This window comes from Ursus maritimus, unplaced genomic scaffold, assembly GCF_017311325.1.
Source record: "Ursus maritimus isolate PB19 unplaced genomic scaffold, ASM1731132v1 scaffold_14, whole genome shotgun sequence".
Taxonomy (NCBI): Eukaryota; Metazoa; Chordata; class Mammalia; order Carnivora; family Ursidae; genus Ursus; species Ursus maritimus.
In genome coordinates this window covers 50,750,753-50,768,197 of record NW_024423786.1, presented here as the reverse complement: position 1 = coordinate 50,768,197, position 17,445 = coordinate 50,750,753, and the positions used below count along the sequence as shown (strand labels likewise).

At 43.0% G+C, this 17,445-nt stretch overlaps 1 protein-coding gene across 1 annotated transcript; it reads right to left on the bottom strand.

Annotated features, from left to right (window-relative positions):
- Nucleotides 1-8,871: 8,871 nt before the first annotated feature.
- LOC103676333 (olfactory receptor 7D4-like) lies at nucleotides 8,872-10,029 on the bottom strand. Its single transcript, XM_008705490.2, has one exon. It carries the CDS (start codon nucleotides 9,883-9,885, stop codon nucleotides 8,872-8,874), a length of 1,014 nt encoding a protein of 337 aa, XP_008703712.2. The 5' UTR covers nucleotides 9,886-10,029.
- Between the last annotated feature and the right edge of the window lie 7,416 nt (nucleotides 10,030-17,445).

Here is a 17,445-nt window from a genome sequence, read left to right as displayed (position 1 = left end):
TGACCGTGTGGCTTGGGTTTTTTTGTTGTTTGTTTGGTGGTGGTTGGTTTTTTTTTTTGTCTTTGAACTCTATATGGAACCATATAGTATGTGTTCTTCTGTGTCCGTCTGAATTTGCCCATTATTTCTATGAAATTGATCCTTCTTATTTAAGCAGTTTGTGTCAATTGACATTTCACTTTGCAGTTGGGGGCTATTGTGAATAATGCTGCTATGGACATACTTTCACATTTCTGATAGTGTGCAAGTGCGTGTATATTTCTCTTGGGTGTATGCCCTAGACTGAAATCGCTGGGTCATATGGCGTGCATATGTTCATTTTTGTAGATGATGCCAAATTTCCAAAGTGGTTGTGCAGATTTGTTTCCCAACAAGCTATTTTATAGAGTTGGTTAAGATACTGAAGTTGCCTGCCTTTTTCTTTTTTTTTTTTTTAAGATTTTATTTATTTATTTAACACAGATAGAGACAGCCAGCGAGAGAGGGAACACAAGCAGGGGGAGTGGGAGAGGAAGAAGCAGGCTCATAGCGGAGGAGCCTGATGCGGGGCTCGATTCCCACAACGCTGGGACCACGCCCTGAGCCCAAGGCAGACAATTAACCACTGTGCCATCCAGGCGCCCCTGCCTGCCTTTTTCTTAACTGTGATTTACGTATTCCATTATGAGCCCTCTGGATGGTGCATGTTTTCTCCCACTCTGTTGCTTATCTCCAGTGTTTTAAATGGTGTATTTGGTTGAAATGAGTTCCTAATTTTAATTTTATGGACAGCACTCTTTTTTTTTTTTTTAAGATTTTATTTATTTATTTGACACAGAGAAAGGCAGCGAGAGAGGGAACACAAGCAGGGGGAGTGGGAGAGGAAGAAGCAGGCTCCCAGTGGAAGGAGCCTGATGCGGGGCTCGATCCCAGGGATCCGGGATCACACCCTGAGCCAAAGGCAGATGCTCAATGACTGAGCCACCCAGGTGCCCCTGGACAGCACTCTTCTGTTCCTGTGTAAGAAGTATTTGCCACCCAGAAGGCAAGAAGACAGACATTCTTTGATTTCTTCTACAAGTTGGTTTCGGTTTTGGTTTTTGGTTTTAGTATATACCTATAGGTCTGTATATAGTTAGATCTATAGTCCATGTGAGATTGATTTTTGTGTTGTGTGAGCTGTTAATCTTAGTTTTACTTTTTCCATATTAACCCAGCATTATTTATACAAAAAGTACATCTTGGCCCTAGGAATATGAGATGTCACCTTGTCATATATTGAATTCCTTATGTATTTGGTCTAATTCTGGGCTTTTTATTCTACTGATTTATTTGTTCATGTACCATGCCACAGTGTTTAAATTATAAGACGCTTTATAATAAGCTTTAATGTCTAGAATGTCTAGTTCCCCCTCTTTTTCGGTGTCTTCCTAGGTATTCTTGCTTGGTTTTTCTTTTAAGATTTTTCTTTTCTTTTAAGTAACCTCTGTACCCAACATGGGGCTCAAACTTACAACCCTGAGATCAAGAGTCAACATGCTCTACTGACTGAGCCAGCCAGGCGCCCTGTTGTTTTCTTGGGTTTTTTTTTAATATATATACACGCACTTTTCCTGTTATCTTGTTCAACGCCATAAAATTAGCTTGTTGGTATTTTTATTATCATTGCCTTGAATTTCTAAGTGAACTTGAGGAAAACTAACAATTCTACAATGTAAAGTCACTTATCCAAGAACAGAGGATGTCTTTCCATTTGTTCAGGTCTATTTTCGTGTTTGTTGGGAACGTTTAAAAGTTTTCCATATACAAGTTTTATACATTCTTGTTAAGTTTTCTCTAAGTATTTAGTCATTTATTATAAATGACCTTTTCTCCACCATTGTTTTCTGTTCACAGAAACAGCTTTGTACATGAAAGCTAAGTTCATAACTCGCTACTTTGCTGAATTATTTTTTGAGTTCGCCATATGACTGGTTTTCTGGGGTTTTCCAGGTATACTGCCATATCACCTGCAAGTTGAGATACCTTGTTTACCAGTTCTTACGCCTCTAATTGTTTTTTCTTGTCTAACTGCGTTGGCTAATGACCTCTACACAGTGACAAATAGCAGCAGAGATAGCGGGCGTCCTTGCTGTGTCCTAGAGGAGGTGCCCCCGTGTTTGCCCGTTCATTAAGATAATGTCTTTTAGAACTAAGGTATTATATTTATTTTATCATATTGAGAAGATATCCTATATTCTTGAATGTTTTGTCATGAATGAGTGTTGAATTTTGTCCGTTTTTTTGAGCATCTATGAAGAGAATCATGATTCTTCTGATTTATTAATAAAGTATATGATATTAATAAATATTTCAGTATTCAACAAATCTTGCATTACGGGAGTGAATTTCACTTGTTTACAGTGTATTGTTTTCTTAAAATGGTGCTGGGTCCTTTTTTGCTACTATTTTGTTTAGAATTTCTCATTGGTATTAACATATGATAATTGGTCTGTAGTTTGTACCGTCTCTGTCTGGTTAGGTATTAGTTTTACACTTGCTTCATAAAAGGTATTGGGAATTTTTCCTTCTCAGTGCTCAGGGATAACTTATATGGCATTAGGACTGTGTGGCTTTGGAAGATTTGGTAGCATTCCCTTGTGAAACCGTCTCAGTCAAGTGCTTTTTAGTGGTATATTTCTTTAGGAATTTTATTTCTTCCATAGAAATTTATCTTTCTTGAGCTTTCTAACTTGAATCCATGTTGGTAATCTGTATTTTCCTAGGAAATTATCTATTTCATTTAGCGTGGAGATCAGCAAAGTAGTCTCATGATTTTTAAAATATTTTCTGGTTCAGTGCTCATCACCTCTTTTATATATTTGCTTTCTCTTTTCCTGGATCAGGTGAGCTACTGGTTTCTTTGCTTATTTAAAAATGGAATTTTTACTAATTAGATATATTATTTTTCTGTTTTCCTCATTAATTTCTGGTTTTATCTCCACTGCTTCTTTATGCTTTCTTTTTGGTTTATCTTTTTCCACTTTTTTCCTTAACCAGAAATTAATTTATTCTTAGTCTTTCATTTTATCAACAAGTGCTTTCTTTTTTTTTTTTTAATTTTTTTTTTAATTTTTTTTCTTTTTTTTTTTTTTAATAATGATTTTTTATTATATTATGTTAGTCACCATACAGTACATCCCCGGTTTTCGATGTAAGGCTCGATGATTCATTAGTTGTGTATAACACCCAGTGCACCATGCAATACGTGCCCTCCTTACTACCCATCACCGGTCTATCCCATTCCCCCACCCCCCTCCCTTCTGTATCCCTCAGTTTGTTTCTCATGATCAAAACTATGTATTAGAATCCATGAAATGCATTTTAAAGCAGTAATCAGAAGAAAATTCAATGCAGAAAGCACTTGTTGATCAGAAGGGGGAATCAACAAGTGCTTTCTGCATTGAATTTTCTTCTGATTACTGCTTTAAAATGCATTTCATGGATTCTAATACATAGTTTTGATCATCACTATTTCTTTGAAATTCCATAATTTCAGTTTGTATTTCCCTTTTCATTCAGGAGTTAATAGAGGTTTTTACATTTCCCAGTACAAGAATCTTTTTCATTTTTGTTCGTAAATTCTAGGTTTATTGTATGTTGAGTTTCTGCAGTTTGAATATAATAGGCCTAGATGGAGATGCTTTGTGGGGGTGGAATTAATCCCATTTGATGATCTCTCAGTTTTCTGGATCTGTGGTTTGGTGTCTGTCACGAATTTTGAAAAATTCTCGTATATTATTATTTTTAAAATATTCTCTCTTGTTCTCCCCCCCCCCAACGTGGGCTTGTATTCCCTTAACATACATGCTACACTTTCTGTAAATTGTCCAATGGTTCTTGAATATTTTGTCTTTTTCATTCCTTTTTTCTCTCTCTCTCTCTTTGCATTTCTGTTTTAGAAGTTTCTATTGAAGCATCTTCCAAGTTCACCGAGTCTCTCCTCAGCCGGGTCCAGTCTGCCACACCCATCAGGGATAGTCTTCATTTCTGTTGTAGTGTTTTGATTTCTGGTATTTCCTTTTGATTCTTAGAGTTTTCATTTCTCAGCTTTTATTACTCATTTGTTCTTGCATGTTTGCTTTTTCCATTAGATAACACGTAGCATATTAACCGTAGTTATCTTAGATTCCTGGTCTGACTCTTCTATAACTGAGTCTGGTTCCGACGTTTGCTTATCTCATGTTAGACTGTTCTTACTTGCCTCTTAACACGCCTTGCAATTTTTTTTTTTTTGAAAGTTTGACATGACACACTAGGTAAAGGATCAGCAGTAATAGGCCCCCAGTGTGTTTTAGTTTTCCTGGCTAGACGTTAGCCTGTGTTTACAGGGTGCTGTAGTTATTGTGTGAAAGGCCAGAGTTTCCTCTTGTGTCCCTGTTTCCTTTGGGTTCTTCTAGAGATTCCTTAAATCTGGGCTAAGACTAGCAACTCTTTTAACTGGAGTCTTCATACAGGAGCCAAGAAGATCCTTCTCATTCTTCAATTTTAAGCAACAAGAGTTCCTTTATGTTTGTTTTGTCCCATTGCTACTTACCTGAATTCAGGATAAAAGCTGATTTTTTTTTGTAAGCCTACCAATTACTCCTTGAGAGTAAAATAAATAAATATGTTTCCTAAAGACGAGTTCCAGCCTTGGGCCTTTGACAATTGTTTTGACTTCATATTTCTCATAATTGTTTTAAAAAGAGTTTCTCTACCTTATCCAAGAAGATGGCAGATTTGAATACTTCACACAGATGAACTTGCTGTCTTCCACACACCACTGTAAGGTGGTCATTTCCTACAGAAGACAGGTGAGAAGAGTGCTTACCTGCTGGAAACAGACCATGGTATCAGGTGCTTGCACTCGGTGAATCGGTTTGGCTGACGGTGCACAACAAAGAGGGGCGTGTGGTCGTGGCTTTGCAGCTTCCATTTGCCTTCCTGAAATCCCGGCACCCTTCCTTTCCACTTGCAGTGCTTCCATGCAGATAATTGTGTGAGCGGTGGTGGCACTTGCACATCTGTGAGCAGAGGTGCTCAACGTCCCACAGGCCTCGGTGAAAGTTTTCCCAGGCTCATTAGTGAAGAGCAGTCATTGACTGGCGTTTGCCTAAGTCTGGGGGAAGAAAAAATGTACCTTAGAGGCCAGGCCCAGGGAGAGGAGAGCACTTTCTTGGCATAGATAAAATGGGGCTGTGTCTTTAATTAGGAGCCTTGGGAATCCAGCGCAGCTACGCTCTGTGCAGTCCCTCCATCACATCAATTACAAGAGCAGAAGGAAGCTCAATTCCCAGTGACACCTAAGTGGCCTCGACCTCTTGCATCTCATTGCGCTTCCCTGCCATTGTCAGGACAAACATCTTGCATGTGATCTCTCTGGAGGGGCCCTCTAATTACACTCTTACCCAGTCTTCATGTCTCACTCTAGCGTTCTGTGCTTTGGGTCTTTCCAATAGGAACCAGCTGTATCCTCAATGTTTGGGTAACTCCAGTCCACTCGGGTTACCCTTGAGGGAGCCAATGGATATTGGTGAAGTGCCTTACACTGAATTTGCGAAGAGAGACAATAAGGTACTGTCTTCAAGGGAATAAAGGTCTAGGAGGAGAGACATGTAAACAATAAGATTGCCAGTGTGGGCAGTTAGTCCGTTCAGGAAGTCCCAAGGAGGGTATATTGACAACGAGAGCTACATAGAGGTGACGCAAGCTAAGTGTAGACGGCTTGTGTATAGTGTTCGTGATCAGAATTGAATAAACATGCCAATTCCGGTTGCAAAGGCACAGAAAAAATCATTCTCTGACAGGTTACAGGATTCTCTTTGAAATGGTAGATAAACCTGGCGGGGTGATGTGGGATAGATTATATAATATACACGACATATGCATCAACATTTTATGTATCCGTCTCAAACATTAATTGGAAGTTGATGAAAATCCACTGATGTTTGAGGAGAGGGGCAGTTTAGACAGGTAACCAGGCCCTTCAGTAGCGTGTGTTTATATCTGCTGCATAAACTACCCAAAGCAGTGGTTTAAAAACACCACCATACGGTTTATTGTTGGCTGACAGGTTGCGCTGTGCTTGGCAAGGCTCCCTTGTGTCTGCCATGGGCTGCCAGTTCGGCTTGCCAATGCCTTCACTCAAGACCTCCTCCAACAATCCAGACAAGGCCTGTACCTGCCCTGCCAGAGCATTCCAGAAGAGCAACAGCTCCCCTGTGCAAGCTTTCGTCAAGTCCTTGCTTGTGTCATCTTGGCACCCCATTGACCAGTGCATTCACATTCCTGGGCCCAGAGTGGAGGGGTCATCAGTCACATAGAAGTGGGTACAGGAAAGGGAAGAAATGGTGGCCATTTCTGGAATCCCCACAGGGCCAAATGAGAGGACACCTGGGCGGCTTAGTCATTAAGCGTCTGCCTTCAGCTCAGGTCATGATCCCAGGGTCCTGGGATTGAATCCTGGGGCAGGATCCCTGTTCAGTGGGGAGTCTGCCTCTCCCTCTACCCCTCCCCCTTGCTCATTCTCTCTCTTGCTCTCTCAAATAAATAAATAAAATCTTTAAAAAAAAAAAAAGTCCAAATGACAGAACTTTATAGAGCTATAACTACCATATATGAACTGCACATGCTTAATCAGTTTGGTAAGTTGTGGCCTATGTACAGGGCTCACGGTGGAGGTTCTCGTGCCCTCTGGTGGAAGATGCAGAGATCTGAGCAGGCACTTGTTTGGGGTGCCTCGGAGTTACATGTGGTGTGGAGGCATGGAAACTGTGCTGGAATGGGAGAAAATTTGGCTTATCAGTGAGAAGCTGATCACCCCAGGAGACCAAAGCACATTCTTTTATGAGATTGAAATTTTTTCTCCAGCTACTAAGACCCTGGTAATAAGCAGCTACTATCTGAAGGGCCTCAAAAATCATAAATCTGGCTAATTCCCTGGGCTCCTATGTACTACTGGGACAGAGTAAACCCTGCAAGCTCTGATCACTGGCTCCATGTTTCTGTACCTTGAAGTCTTGATGTAGGTAGGTGAAAGCAGCACTCTCCAGCCACGTTCTACCTGAGGCCCACCATTCATTTGTGTTTTTAGAGACATTAGAGCCTTTATATCTCTTTTCTGGGCATTGAGAATCGTAGGTGTTATCTATGGATGGCATCCTATCTGGTTGGTTGATAGAAGTCCCCTTTTAGTAGAGAAGTACGACTCAGTTGGATGACACTGGCCGTTGATCTGTTTTCTTTCCCTGGGTGTGTCTCCAGTGGTTTGCAATGGGATTTATGATAAGTTTAGGCAATAGTTCTTGATGGAGTTGGGTTCGGCCACTCGATGGGACAAGAGGATGAATCTGCCTGAGTCCAAATCTAGTGATCACCAAGAGGGTTCAACAGTCCTCAGATCAATCTAAGACATTTTTTGCCCTCAGTTCAAGAGAATCTACCCATTCCACCCAGTCTAGCTCAACCAGTATAAAGGATGCTTTGCCTTCACAGTTCCCTGTTATAGGGAGTCTCTGTCTGGGGCCACTTCCTGGTCTAATCCTTAATCTGTAGGTTCAGGAAAGTTCTCTCCTGGTCTGTGCAGATCTGACCTCCAGCATGTGGTGTTCCTGGGGCTGTTCAGAGGGCCCAGCTTTGAACAGGGCCCCTCTCCTATGTGGCTTCCTTGGTGCCCTGAGTGAGCTCTGGAGATGCACTCAGCTCCATCTAAACCCATAGCCTGTTCAATCCTCTCTAGTCAGTTTTCCCAAATCTGTCCTGGTGGTTATGGATCCCTTCCCTGTGCCGTCTCCCTTGCTCCATGGCAGTGCAAGCTATTGTAGTTAATAGGGTTAAAGGTATGGTGACTGTTCACAATCTCCGCACCTTTTCATGGCCAACACAGACCTTGGTGGCCCTCATGGATCGTGACGGCTGACACGTACTGAGTGCTTATGGCAGACACTGTTCTGAGCGCTCTTATGTGTAACATTTGATCCCCACCAGAACTCTTCAGGAAATGTATTGTCATCATTATTACAGATAAGGGCATAGAGGCACAGAGAAGTAACTTGTGTAAGATTGCGCCATTGGGAATAATGGCAGATTTGGGCCCTCTTGGTCACTGTGCTCAAAACATGGCAAGTGCTATGAAATCTGGATTGGTAGGAGGTTGGTGGTCAGGGTAGGCCTCTGAAGAGCTGACAGTTTTGATTCGAAGCCTGATTATGAGAAGGAGCCAGGCATGTGAAGATTTGGCAAAGTGTGTACCAGGCAAGGAAGATGGCAAGTAGATTGCTTCTTATGTGGATCAACAAAAGCCAGGATTTTCTTTCACTTAAAATAGACACTACAGTGAGTTTCCTAAAGAAGCTTCTTATTAACATCCCAAGTATAGGTCAATGGCCACCACCAAAGCAAGATTCAGTAAGTAAAATTTTATGGGGTGAGGGAGGTCAGTATGAGACCATCCAGATAGGTAATGGTTTCCACACTGAGACCAGGGAAGCCCATGGTCTGGCATTCATGGTGCTAGAAGCTAGAACATAACTGAGAAGGGTGAAGATGAGTTAGTAACATGAAACAATTGTCACTCCTGCCCCACTTCTCCCCAGTGCACTCCTTGCTTTGTCTTCTGCTCCCTTGATGCTTACAGGAGTCTGTGTCCTTGAAACAGTGTATTTTCATGAGAAGTTTAGTTATTGGTTGACCATTCTTTTTCTTGAATGGACGATGAGATTTTGGTGTGCTGCTTCAAGTCTGTCTTCAGTTCAGGAATGTTTTTCTAGTAAATCATGAATAGTATTTATGTTTTGTCTTCAGATTACATATTAAGCAACACCAGTTATCAGCACTTTGGATCTCTGTCGTCTGTCCCTAGCTTTGGTTATCTCACTGAGAGTAAGCTCCTCTTCTAAAAAGTCTCCTCAGAGCCCTTTTCATGTCCCTGTTCCTCAGGCTGTAGATGAAGGGGTTCAGCATGGGGGTGACCACCGTGTACATCACTGAGGCTATTGAGGACTTTCTGGAGGGATGAGTTGTTCCAGAAGTGAGGTAGACCCCAAGGCCTACACCATAGAACAAGGAGACAACCAAGAGGTGAGACCCACAGGTGGAAAAGGCTTTATACTTCCCTGCAACCGAGGAAATGCCCATTATGCAGGAGATAATTCTATAATAAGAAAAAAGGATCCCAGTCAGGGGAATAACACCCAGCAGGCCAGTTACAAAATACAGCAGGATGTCATTGGCAAGGGTGTCAGAGCAGGCAAGCTGGAGGATCTGAGTAAGCTCACAGAAGAAGTGGGGGATTTCTGTCTCTTTGCAGAAGGACACCCTCAAAAACATCAAGCTTTGCAACAAAGAATATGTCAGGCAGATTAACCAAGAAAGCAGAAGCAGGAGACTACAAAGGTGAGGGTTCATAATGACCATGTAGTGCAGGGGGTGACAGATGGCCACGAACCGATCATAGGCCATCACCGTCAATAGCAAATTGTCTAGTCCAGCAAAAATCATGAAAAAATACATCTGGGTAACACAGCCTTCATATGTGATGGTGTTGCTTCGTGTCTGGATGTTCACTAACATCTTGAGGACGGTGGTGGAAGTGAAACCTATGTCAGTGAGGGACAGGTTGGAGAGGAAGAAGTACATGGGGGTGTGGAGGTGGGGGTCAGAGCAGATGGCCAGGGTGATGAGCAGGTTCCCCAGCACGGTGGCCAGGTACATGGACAGGAACAGCCCAAAGAGGAGGGGCTGTGAGTCCATATCTTCTGAAAGTCCCAGAAGGATGAATTTTAAAACCACTGTTTGGTTCCCTGCTTCCATACAAGTTACGGAAATTGCCTGGAAAGAGGCAAGAATAATGTTAAAACAATGACAAAACAAGAATATGCCATACATTTCAAACTCATGAGGTCAAATGTCTTACCTAAGAGTTGTGATTTCTTTAGTTGACCAAAATCTCTTCAGTAACATCCTCGCCTTCCTGTTTCTATCACCACTACCAGGATCACCTCTTTAAAATGAATGTCCCAGGGCACCCAGTAGTCTTAGTCAGCAGAGCATGGGTCTCTTGATCTTGGGGTTATGAGTTCAAGCCCCACATTGGGTGTGGAGATTGCTTAAAAGTAAAATCTTAAAAAAAATAAAATAAGGGGCTCCTGGGTGGCTCAGTCAGTTGAGCGCATCTGCCTTCAGCTCAGGTCATGATCTCAGAGTCCTGGGATCAAGCTGCACTTTGGGCTCCCTGCTCAGCCAGGAGCCTGCTTCTCCCTCTGCCTGCTGCTCCCCATGCTTGTTCTCTCTATCTCTCTCTGTCTAATAAATAAAATCTTTAAAAAATAAAATGTGACAGAAGAAATTTTCAGGGTGTGGTAGAGCAAATTCCCTATCATAAAATCCTTTAACCAGGAAGCGACAACATTTATCATGAAGGCTTTTCAACTGAACAGAGAATGAGAGCCCTACCTTTTCTTTCACCGTGTTTAAAAAAAAAAAAGGAAGAAGCCTTAGTTTACGTTTGAATATTAGGTCTCTGTGACAGGAGGGAGTTTCTAAACTCAGAGGCAGTTGTCTTCAAATTTATATACATTTAAGAAAAAGTGTATGCAAAGTTCCTAAGCGAAATAGTGAAAGATTACAAAGAATTAGATCAGTTGTTTAAAGTATATACAATAAATTATGTGTTTATCAATAATACCAAATGATGGGGCACCTGGGTGGCTCAGTTGGTTGAGCATCTGCCTTCAGCTCGGGTCGTGATCCTGGGGTCCTGGGATCGAGCCCCATGTAGGGCTCCCTGCTCAGTGGGGAGTCTCTGCTTCTCCCTCCGCCCCTCGGCCCTCACGCCGCTTGTGTTTTCTCTCTCAAGTCAATAAATAAAATCCTTAAAAAAATAATACCAAATGACATTAAAAGGCAAATTAAAGTCTGAGAGAGGGAAAATTTATAAGGAAATATAAAAGCGCAGCTTATATTAGGAAGAGCTGACGTTTCAATTCCAGATTGGAAGCAAGCCAGCCTGAAGGCAGTCAGGCAGAAGGAATGATCTCTTACTCAGCCTTTTTGTTCTGTGCAGGCCTGCAGTGGATCCAAGGAGGCCCACCCACATCAGAGAGGGCAATGTGCTTCACTCAGTCTAGAGGTCCAAATGTTAGTCTCATCCAGAAACACCCTCACACACACATACACCCAGAACTGACCAAATATTTACCAGCACAGAAGCGTGTGCATCATATCTGGTGCTTTCAGCTAAAAGGTAACAGCCTGCAGGACTAGAAAGCTGTCCACCTGGTTGCAAGATTAATGAGTCTGATTGTGAATTGGGAGTAATGTCCACTGTTTGCAGACCACTGATGGAAGGCAGACATGCTGATGACTCTAGCAAAGTGCTGGAGATCCTTGCTTTGATTCTGAGTATGTGTTGGTGGTGGTGGTGGTGGTGGTGGTGGGTGTGTGTGGCAGGCACACAGAATGAAAGATCTGATTTAGGGCAGATTTTTCAGATGTGAGAAGACTATAATCAGCCTAGAGGACAAGTGTGAATTTGACTGCTTCGGGATTCCATGGATCGTAGGAAGACAAATGAGAGGAACTTTGCCAGTGGGAGCATCTGAGACCCTCCGTGCAGTAGGACATGGGGAGTCAGGAGTGGGTGAGGATGGCTATGCTACAAGACTTTTACGTGAAGATCAGTATTTAGGGAGAATCTGGCTCTTTGGTATCAAAATGGCAACATAAACTTTCACTGGACACTTTCACTTGCCAGTGGGGCTTTAATTCAGGTCCTCGTAGCTTCTCATCTGGGCTACACGTAGACTGGCACCCTCCTAGCCCATTATGCAGGAGAGGTCAGGATGGCTCCCACCTCATCATTGCCTACAACTTTTAAAAGTCATTCAGTGGCTCAGTATCTCTCCAGGGAAAGATCCAAACTCCACTCCCTCCGTGGTTTGGCCCCTGTCTTCTTGCTCTGGCCTCATCACCCATTCTACCAACCCCCTCCTGTCTTCTGATCCATCCCTTGTATTAAGGAGGAAATTACCCAAAATTTTTAAATTCCTCAAAAGGATGGCTGCATTTCTTTTGAACATTACATTGAAGTATTGCCAAAGAGGCCAACTTAATTCTCCCATTTCCTGGGGGAATATTCCTTCTTTGCTTGAGACCTAACTCTGTGACGTCAGTGCTAACACATGGGGGATTAATAAACTACAAGTGATTTTTGTCCAGTAGAGATGCAGATTGTTTCTGTTCAGCTAAGAAGATCATCCCAAAGATTATTGTCCATTGCCCTGTGGGATGATGAATCTCTGTCTGGTAGAGAAGATAACCCCAAAAGCTGCAGGTTTTTTAAAAAAGAAATTTAAAGATTTTATTTGAGAGAGAGAGCGCATACACATGAGTGGGGGAAGGGGCAAAGGGAGAGGGAGAAGCAGACTCCCTGCTGAGTAGGGAGCCAGATGCAGGGCTTGATCCCAGGACTCCAAGATCATGACCTGAGCCACCCAGGTACCCCCATAGCTACTGTATTTTTGCATCCAACTTGGGAAACTAATTTCATTATTCCTTTCCTATGTGTATAAATCCCTATTCCTCAAATGCTCGGCAAACTAGCTTTACTCTCCTGGCTCCCTCATTAATAAATAAGTCTTTGACATATACTCACCATATATTCGTATGAGAGTCAGATTTTTATCTATTAGAAAATAATGCTTAGATATCAGATACTCGATATTTCTTACAATTCTAGGTACATTCTATGCAGTTTTGTAGCTCTGGACCTTTGCATTTACCTTCCCCTGGCATCCTCTTCCTGCCTATTCACCTGGAAAAGTCCTATCCCTCCTCCCGTGCTCTGTCCTTTATTAATACCCCCTAAGAATCGCTGACCACCCTCTCTTTGCACCTCCTCTGTACCTTGTAGACACTGGACCACCACATGGGGCAGCTGTCACAGTGCATGCATGTGTTTGTTCCTGAGGCTTTCATCCTCTGAGGGAAGCAACACATTGTAGTTACCTTCTTAAATGCAGTACCTGAGCTCTGTGTTAGGCACAAGGGAGACGCTCCGTACATGTGGAAAGTTCCCTCTAGAAAATAAAAGGGAGGGATGTACAAGCGGGTGGAGAGAGAGTTCTGAGGAGGAGACCCAGAACTAAGAGGCAGAGAAAGGAGAGCAGAGCTAGAGATGAGGAAAGACGTAAGGTGCAGGGGGGCTTGGCGAGCCCTGTCCAGAGCCAGGGACTTTCACTTGATTTGAGTGGGCTTTTCCTCCCTCTGCATCCCTACCTATATGCCAGGAAACCATGCAAGTAAAAGCTATGCTCCCCCGTCTCCTTACCTCTTTAGGCCACAGCAGTTTCAGAGCAATGCTAGGACATCACAATGGAATTGCTGAAGATTTGGGCTCTGTTATATTAGCTTCTCTCAGTGGAAGACAAATAAGGGCAGAGAAGCAGGGACCAATAGTTAAGCATGGGGGCCCAAGGGCATTTCCTCCTGACGTGGGAGAGGCAAGCCTGAGGTGAAGGGCACAGGAGGATTCTTAAGGGCTGAATTCCCTCACTTCTCATTAAATAAGTTGCTGTTTTGATTGTCTGTTTCTGGAGACTCCCCACCCCCTCTGAAGGGTCAGGGACGTGATCTTTTCTGCCCTGTCTACCCACTGGGAGCAGAGCTGGAGCCACATGTACGATCCACACGACCCCCCCAACATACACACATGTCCTCCAGCCCCACCCCTCTGACCCCACTGGGACTTTTTCTTCCTAAAATATTCCTCTCCTCTTGGGTGTAGCCTCCAGGGTACACAGCTTCCCTTAGGGAACATCTCGCTCCATCTCCGGTTTCTTTACAAATCTGAGAATCAAGAAACATCTTTGGCCAAGTCTTGCTTGGTATCCAGAGCAAGGTTCTCCAAGATGCCCAGGGATGCCTGTTAAAGTGCATTTTACAGCCCAGTTTGGGTTCTGAGATATGGAAAATTTCATGTGGAGCTATCATGGAATCATTCTTTGAAATGTTTTTTCCAGTATGACCTCATTTATATCAAGGCCCAAAATAAACAAATCACATCTCTGGTGATGGACGTCAGAATAGCGATGATCTGGGGCGCCTGGGTAGCACAGTCGTTAAGCGTCTGCCTTCGGCTCAGGGCATGATCCCGGTGGTCTGGGATCGAGCCCCACATCAGGCTCCTCCACTGGGAGCCTGCTTCTTCCACTCCCACTCCCCCTGCTTGTGTTCCCTCTCTCACTGGCTGTCTCTATCCTGTCAAATAAATAAATAAAATATTTAAAAAAAAAAAGAATAGCAATGATCTTTGGGGAGTAATGTGTGGTATTTCTGGGGTGCTGGTAATGCTGCATAGCTTAATCTGGTTGGCAGTTAACAAGTATGTCCACCTCAGAGCATTTCATCAAGCTGTATATACATGTGATGTGTTTACCCTTTCTGTTTGGGGTGTGTGTGTGTGTGTGTGTGTGTGTGTGTGTATACATATTTTTAAGATTTCATCTATTTAAGTGTCAGAGAGAGCACAAGCAGGGGGAGCAGTAGGAAAAGGGAGAAGCAGGCTTCTGCTGAAGAGGGAGCCTGATGTGGAACTTGATCCCAGGACCCTGGGATCATGACCTGAGTGGAAGGCAGACGCTTAACTGACTGAGCCACCAGACGTCCCTAAATAAAATCTTAAAAAAAAAAAAAGAACGAAAGAAACTGGGGTTTTTTGTTGTTTGTTCATTCCTTTTTCAGATTCCAAATATAAGTGAAATAATATGGTATTTGTCTTTCTGTGTCTGACATTTCTTTTTTTTTTTTTTTTAGATTTATTTATTTATTTTAGGGGCACCTGGGTGGCTCAATTGGCTAGGTGGCTGCCTTTGGCTCAGGTCATGATCCCAGGGTCCTGGCATTGAGCCCCACATTGGGCTCCCTGCTCAGTGGGGAGACCGCTTCTCCCTCTGCCCGTGCCCTGTGCTCTCTCTCACTCACTCTCTCTCTCAAATAAATAATTAAAAATATCTTAGAAATATATAAAAAAATAAAGATTTATGTATTTATTTGAGAGAGAGAGAGCACACAAGCAGGGGGGAGGGGCAAAGGGAGAGGACCTCAAATAGACTCCCAGCTAAGTGCAGAGCCTAATGCGAGCTTCCACGAGGGGCTCAATCTCATGACCCTGAGATCACGACCTGGGCTGAAATCAAGAGTCCGTTGCTCAGCTGACTGAGCCAACCAGCCCCCCCCGCCACGCAAAGAACTCCTAAAACTCAACAATAAGAAAACAAATGATTTGATTTAAAAAGGGCAGAAATGGGCCAAAGACCTGAACAGACATCTCACCAAAGAAGATATGAGCATATGAAAAGATGCTCCACATGATATGTTTTCAAGAAAATGCAAATTAAGGGATGCCTGGGTGGCTCAGTTGGGTAAGCATCTGCCTTCGGCTCAGGTCATGATCCCAGGGTCCTGGGATTGAGTCCCGCCCCGGCTCCTTGCTCAGCAGGGAACCTGCTTCTCCCTCCACCTGCCACTCTCCCTGCTGTGCTGTCTCTCTCTCTGGCAAATAATTGAATAAAATCTTAAAAAAAAAAAGAATGCTGTACACCTTAAAAAAAAAAAAAGAAAACACAAATTAAAACGACAATGAGAGACCACTCTATGGCTATTAGAATGATCAAAATCCAGAATACTAACACTAACTGACAACACCAAATATTGACAAGGATGTGGAGCAAGGGAGCTCTCATTCATTGCTGGCGGGGATGCAAAATTGTACAGCTACTTTGGAAGAGAGTTTGGTGGCTCCTTAAAAAACTAAACATAGTCTTACATTGATCCAGCAATTACACTCCTTGATATTTACCCAAAGGACTGGAAAACTTATGTGCAGAGAAACCTGCACATGGATGGTTATGGTGTCTTTATTCTTAATGGCCAAAACTTGGAAACAACCAAGATGTCCATCGGTGAATGAATGGATAAATAAACCGTGGGACATCCAGACAATGGAATATTATTCAGCACTAAAAAGAAATGAGCTATCTAGCCACAATAAGACATGGAGGAACTTTAAAAGCTTGTTACTTCAGTTACTAAGTTACTGAAAAAAGTCAGCCTGAAAAGGCTACATACTGTATGATTCGAACCTTCCCCAAAAAGGATGCAGTGGCCTCAGTGGTGCGCATAATGGTCACCCTCATGCTGAACCCTTTCATCTACAGTCGGAGGAATAGGTGCTGTGGAGATTCCTCAGCGGAACAGCCTAATTGCAATACCTGGGACTTTTTTTTGTCCTTTGGTCCATGGATTAGAAATTACCGCAAAACGCGGGGTGCCTGAGTCGCTCAGTCAATTAAGTGTCCAGCTCTTGCTTTTGGCTCAGGTCATGGTCTCAGGGTCGTGGGATCCAGACCTGCATTGGGCTCCATGCTCAGTGGGGAGTCTGCTTGAAGATTCCTTCTGCCTCTTCCCTAATTCTTGTGTGCTCTCTCTCTATAAATAAATAAAATCTTTTAAAAATTTATTAATTTTGGAACCTGAAATCAGGTGACCAATGTCTAGCAGAAGTTCTTTTTTAACTTGTTTTGTTGATATTGTGGTAAAAAAAAAAAAATATATATATATATATATATATATATATATACACACACACTATATATATAACATAAAAGTTACCATTTTAACCATTTTAGTGCACAGCTCAGTGCCATTGGTACATTCACATTGTTGTGAAACCACCCCTACATCTGTCTCCAGAACTTTCTCATCTTTCCAAACTGAGACTCTGTCCCCATGCGGCACTGACCACCCCCAGGCCCACCCCCAGCTCCCATCTCTCCTCTCTGTCTCTGTGAATTTGACTACCCTAGGAACTTCCTCTAAGCAGAGTGCTATAATATCTGTCCTTTCAGGAATGCCCTGTTTCACTGAGCACGATGTCTTCAATACTCATCCACGTTGAGTGTGTCATAGATTTCCTTCCTTTTTCAGGCCGAGTAATATTCCTTGTATGTACACCACATTTTGTTTACCTACTCATCTGTCAATGGATACTTGGGTGGCTTCTAGCTTTTGGCTATGTGAGTAGCCTGCGTGACAGGGGGTGTAAAACCAACAGGCGTTTTTAAAGCCATTCCCCCCCGCCCCCCCGCCAGATCTGATCTTACAACTTTGCTCGGCTACATGTATGACTCGGAATCTTACACACAAAATAAAGAGAAAGATTTTTAGGTGGATGATAAAACAGATTTTTTCAGTTATCAAAATTTTGTTAGGAAACTATCGGGAAAAGACTAAAAAGGATATTTTTAACGTGCAAGTTCCACCGCTGAACAATTGCCCACAGTCTAAAGACTATCAGACAACAATTGATTCAAAATTTGAAAAAAATGCGGGGCGCCTGGGTGGCACAGCGGTTAAGCGTCTGCCTTGGGCTCAGGGCGTGATCCCGGC